Below are 6,000 nucleotides of genomic sequence, written 5' to 3'. Positions count from 1 at the left end.
GGCTGCGGGGCCGCCGCCGCCGCCGCCGCCGCCCGCCCGCCTCGAGTCCGCGCGCGGGGCTCGGGCGGCCGGCGAGCATGGAGGAGAAGTACCTGCCGGAGCTGATGGCGGAGAAGGACTCCCTGGACCCCTCCTTCACGCACGCTCTGCGGCTGGTGAACCAAGGTGCGCGCGCCGGCCGCCAACTGTCGCCCGGGGCCCTTGGGGACCCGGGCAGCGGCGGGGCCGGGGGCTGGGGACCGGGGAGGGTCGGGGCCGGGGAGCAGTGCGGGCGCCTGGGACGCGGGACGGCGGGGCTGGCTGGAAAGAGACCTCTGGGAGACTGGAGGGGACCCAGGGCGCAATCTGGGGGCGTTCGGGTGGGGACCTGGGGACATGTGGGACACCTGGGCGAAGCCCGGGATGCGCCTTTGGGGGACTTGGGAAGGAAGGAGGCGGCCGGGGCGTTTGGATGAGACTTGAAGGAAATCTTTGGGGACACGAGGATACCCAGGGGAAACTTCTGGGTGGGGGACAGCGAAGATCTGGGGGCTTGGTTGGGGCGGGGGTTGAATTATCTCATTGGAGGGGAGAGTGGGGCGACTCGGAGGACTGGTGTGTTCGGTTTGTCTAAGAAACTGGAGAAAGAGCTGGAGGAAAATGGAAGGATTTGAGGGGATCAAAGGCAGAAGAGGTGAAGGGAACAGGTGCTTGGATAGTTAGTGAAGTTCGAGGACCTTGGAGGAGGTTTGGGGTCAGACCCCAAGCATCTGGAGGAGAAGGACCCAGCGATCCTAATGGCAGAGCTCAGTTCCCTCTCCCATCCCTCTTTTTAATTTTTCCCTTGTCCAGGCTCTAGCCGCCCTGGCAGGGCAGTCTGCCCTCCCTGGGGGTGGGCAACTCGTGCCAAGCTGTGCGGGCTGGCCCGTGGAGGGGTCAGTGGGGTAGAAGAGGCCCACAGGAGGGCCCCCTTCTCGGCTTGCTCTGGGCGGGTCACCATCCTTGGGTGCTGGCTCCGGGTTCAGAACACTGGCCGCAGAGTCTTTGCTGCCTGTGCCATTTTAGTCTTACTTCAGCCAGCTCAGGGTGTGAACAGTCCTGGGGAGCACAGGACGCACGGATACAGGGGCGTATGGAGGCGTGCCCACCCAGGACACTAGTGCCTGTTTTGTGCCTCTTCCGGCTTCCTGAGTAATCTTCTGGGATGGAAGGTAAATTAAGCGTGCCTTGCCCGGAGCAGCCCTCTATTCCTCCTGTATCTGGAATACATGTTTCCGATAAAGAGGAGTTTGGGGGCCACTGGTCTGCTTTTTTCCTGCCTGATGGTAGGAATATTATCTGGTCAGATCTGTTACATTTTGCCTGAATTACTCTCTGCAATGACAGTCTGTGGTTGGGGAGGTAAATCGGGTCTGCTGATCTGAACGCTGGCCCTGGCTCTTTTATTGTTGGAAGTGAAAGATGAGGCAGACATATTCTATTTGTATATAGATATCTATATTTTAAACAGTGGCCTCTGCTATTTGCCTATTGCAACCAGTTTTTCAGAGTAGGATGTGTGTGTTGTCGGTTGATGGTGGTGGTGGAGAGCTTCACTTTCTCCAAGAATTTAAGCCTGATATGTGAATCGTTGAGCAGAAATCGGTTTACAGAGCTTTCCCGTTTTAATTGCAGGCGTACTTTTATTTCTTTAATAAAATGGGCTTGTGAAAAAGTAATGGGCATGCATTCTGAAATGAGAGAAAAAGAATTTTAAGTTTTATTCCCATGCTCTTCTCAACAGTTCTGCAGTTAGGTTTGTACTCCGTGGTTTTTATGATTTACATATCTCTTTTGTTGCCTGCTGGGCTGTCATCTCTGTGAAAGAAATTTCCTTGTACATTGTGCGAGATCAGTGGCATTGGAAATACTCTGGATGGTGGAATCAAGTACGTTTTTCTTAATGAAGAAGCTGAACCAAAGTTATGTTGTACTCAATTAAGAAACAGTTTAACTAAAAGTGTAATGAGTTATTTTAAAAGTCAGAATTATTGCTCTGTGCCGTGTTACCATAGTATTGTGTTGCTGATACATTCAAAATATCTTTTGGTTTCAGTGTTTTTACTAGTGTTAATGGCTTCCAGTTACTTGAAACAGATATTGGACAATGTTGCCAGTTAGTATTCTTTTGAATGTTACACCTGATTACCTTACTTTTCCAACACTAATATAATTCTTGTGAGAAGTACGTTTCTCATGTTGTGAGGGAAGAAAGAGGTGCTGCTCAGATGCTCTTATTACTGTTAATTTAGATTACCTTGACTAAATGTTTTTCCCTTAAATCATAGGCTGATATCCAGAATGCAAAGCCCTATCATTTAAAATATTAATTATGCTCGCTTATGTAACTCTAAAATTATAAGTGCATTTCTAAAACAGTATCTTAAATCTGAATTTGCATGCTTCTTAGGAAGCTGTGATTTTAAATGTGATAACTATCTTGTTATTGGCTATAGGGACGCATTTTTATTCATATTTAGCTATATTTTTGACTACTTGCCTCTAAAGGAAACTCTTTTTTCAGAGGTTGTTCTGGACCTCTGGTATTGGTATTCCGGCACTAACTTGGACAGTGATGGTGGGTCAGCAGTGCAAACCTTTATTCTGGAGTGGCATGTAATAGATGTATTTATGGTTAACATCTCCCAGTGCTAACAATACCTTGTGTTTGCGTAGTGTTTTAAAGTTTCCGAGGCTCTTTAAGGCACATGCCGTCAGTTCCATTCTCGCCCCTGTGAGGCAGACATTGATGTCTCCATTTTTCAGGGGAGAGAGCTGAGGACCCCAGCTGTGCAAGCTTGTAGGCAACTGATACAGATTTAATCTGAACTCAGGTCTTCCATCTCTTAAGGCTATTGTTCTTGCTACTTATGCCTTCCAGAAAAAATGGAACAGAACACTTTGCACATGGTAATTTAAAGCCCTGCAGAAATTAATATAATTAATATGCTTGTTTTTGGTTGACTTATCTTGATTTTCTGAAAAAGTTTCTTTCTGTACTTGTCTAGTGGTCTTTGAAGATGCAACTTCATGGTAGGTTTACCCTACAGGATTTTAATGTTCAGGCTGAGAGGTACTTTTGAACTAAAACTCTCCTGTGACCAATGTATTACTTTAAGAATCAACACATTAGGATAATGAAATAGTTTATAAATGAGGTGTCATCATTTTCAAAAAATTCTGTATTTGCAAACATTGATCAGCTTCCTAGCTGAATTACTTTTTTTCTAATAATCTTTAAGTGAGAAGTTGAGCTGGGATGACATCGAGATCTATGCTCGTGTGCTGACGTAGGTTGACTTTTATACTTTTCCAGGCTTGTGTTTTGTGAGGGGCATCACTTGCTGACTTTTCTTTTTGTTTTCTCAGGATAACTGGTTCTCCTTCCTCCCACCCCCCAAATATTGAATGTTTTTGTTTCTCTACCAAGAGTAACGGGTAATGTTTACTCGATGTTAAAATTGAATCAAAGAAACTAGCCTTTGTTGTTCCCCCCCTGCCCCACCCCCGACACACAAGTGTCTGTAGAGTGAATTGACGTTGCGGTTTCTTGCCAAGGAGGTTAATTGGAGATGAAAGTAGCGTTTCATGTTTTATATTATATTTGCTAGTAGAGAATGTGCTGACTCTTACTAAAAAATATCTTCAGAAATGTCTTATGCATTATAATTTAATCCAGCTCTCTGGGATTGCTTTGCATGGTTTTCAGTCCAAGCCAAGTAACCGTTAAATAAGATTACATAACCCCATATTTTTAATTATCTGATATAATATATGGGTTGGTGGTGGGTTCACTGCCAAGTTATATTTAGTAGTTGGTTACAAGAGGAAGTGGAGTAAAGGACTCAAGATTAAGGTGGTTTGTTTGTGTCCAGGTAAAGTTTTTTGTTGGTATTTAAAGATAATTATTTTTCATATCACATCAGGTTTTGTACTCTCAGGGCTCTTAGCGTTGCCCAGGATGTGTGTGAGAGGTGAACATGTATAAAGCGAGATCATTACTTTGCCCCGTGTATATCTCTTTGTTCTACAGAACCCGACCTGACGGCTTAAAGCTTCGTTTTTGGGGACCCCTTTTGGAAAACATGTTCGATCAGTTGAATGTTGTCAGACGTGTGAAGTAAGACAGAAGGAGGAGAATGGAAATTGCAGAATTATATTTAGGTGTGGTGCTTCCATGCCCCACTGCGCGATTCTCTGCTTCATGGGGGGGGAGGGATGCGGTTATTTAGTTTTTAATAGTTTTTCCTAGGGTGGTCATTTTTGTTTTTTTGTGGCAAAGTAGATGCAGTGATTCACATTTTTAGATAAACTATTTCCGAATTTTCCGTAGTGTATTATATTCACAGTGATCCACGGATTGTGAGTTGCAGTGTCTGGGCCTCTGGACCTTAGTAACGTGGTTCCCGAGATCCTCCTGTGCCGCGTGTTTGTGCTGGTCCTGGAGGGAGGGGGAGGCGCAGTCTCTGCTCTCCAGGAACCCGCGTGCTGGTTTGCATTCGTTAGTGTGAGAGTGAGCTGCAAGTTTACAGGTGCCCTCTTCTTTCCTGACGAATGTCCTATTAGCCCTCCCACTGTCCTTTTGAAATAGGTCGTGTCTGGGTGGCTTAGATGTAACAAGTCGCCTGCTGACATTTCAAGGCGCTTCTCTGTGCCCGGTCACCTCTGTGGTCTCAAGGCTGGGAGCGGCCCGGGAGCGAGGAGGTTGTTAGCCCAGCTGGTCAGTTGCAGAAGCCGAGACTCCAGCAACTGAAGTGACTTCCTGGGGTGATGTACTTATGATGTGTCTGAGTGAGGGCTCAGGCTTTGTTCTTGGCCAGGTCGTTCTTTTACTGGACTGTGCTGACCTCGGAGTATAGCTGGTCCTGTTACAGGTCACACGTGATGGTCAGTCAGTTAAAGACAGGAGGAGGGTGAAACCTGGTCTCTACATGCAGTTTGTCCTTCTCTCTCGAGCTTGTGCTGGGATCGAAAGATAAGTGATGTCCCATCCCTTTTGTACTTCATCCTTCAAATCTCTCTCTGGGGTGTCTCCTGACCACTTACCTCCCCGAGACGGGTTCGATTGCCCGTTTTCTGCTCTTCCACAGCGGCCGTGCTTCACTCTCTGACGGCATGCTCCTCATCTCACTGTGCTATTTGGATCTCTGTTCCCAGGGAGAGCATGAGCTTCTTGGGGGCAAGGCCTGGTCTGACATCGCTTTGTGTCTTCACGTCCCGTGATTCTTGGTACATAGCCCTTGCAAACTCCAGTCTTCGTTTCAGTGTTGTGTTTTAATTACCTTAAAGGTGGGAGAATTAGAAAGTGTATTGGAGTTCAGCAGTCGGTGAAGAGCTTTGCCCTTTACTGCGTTGGAGCGCCTGAATTGGGGGTGGGGATAACAGCTTTGCACACGTAAGTGAAAGAAGGTTTCAGTGAAATGCGGTGTTGGACACGCAGAAGCACATCCGAGCTCCTTAAGTGTGGTAGAGCCGTAGGGGTGCTCCTCTGGGAGGGAATGAGAAAATGTTATCAGATCTGCTTTGAATCAGATGCTTATTTACTTTTATTCTTTCCTGAGGAATTTATTAAGCCAGGGCACTCTAATGCAGCTAGCTCGCCTTCCCTAAAGTCCTCATGAGATTTCTTAGGACTGATTAAAACCAGAAATTGGAGGCCCTTGTCACATGCCAAATCAGCCTTCTCACCTGGAGGGGTTAATCTGCCATCTCAGACGCCAGGCAGACACTGAGCCAGAGAGCGACTCGGATCGCAGATGGAAGCCCAGCAGCAACTTGGACATCACAAGACCCTTTTGCTTGTCGTCATTCCCACTGAGTGAAGATAGAAGGTTTACATTTTTTACCAAAAAAAAAAAAGGGAAGTAGAGTGTTCCTTAGCGTTGGGGATAATGGTTATACTAAAAGCTGCCAAATTGAGGGCCTCTTCTGTGCCAGGTGCTTCCTATGCATTATTTCTGATCCCCACAGGATCCTGCAGGC

At 46.7% G+C, this 6,000-nt stretch overlaps 1 protein-coding gene across 1 annotated transcript in view; it reads left to right on the top strand.

Moving 5' to 3' along the window:
* The first annotated feature begins 77 nt into the window (after window positions 1-77).
* KHDRBS3 (KH RNA binding domain containing, signal transduction associated 3) overlaps window positions 78-6,000 on the top strand; it is a 179,931-nt gene continuing 174,008 nt past the window's right edge. Inside the window, exon 1 of the mRNA XM_046642399.1 lies at window positions 78-165. Within this exon, the coding sequence (XP_046498355.1) occupies window positions 78-165 (88 nt within the window). The remainder of the gene's footprint in view (window positions 166-6,000) is intronic.

This window comes from Equus quagga, chromosome 16 (assembly GCF_021613505.1).
Source record: "Equus quagga isolate Etosha38 chromosome 16, UCLA_HA_Equagga_1.0, whole genome shotgun sequence".
In the NCBI taxonomy this organism is placed as follows: domain Eukaryota; kingdom Metazoa; phylum Chordata; class Mammalia; order Perissodactyla; family Equidae; genus Equus; species Equus quagga.
The sequence above is the reverse complement of the archived record's forward strand: the minus strand, read 5'-3'. Positions and strand labels throughout refer to the sequence as shown.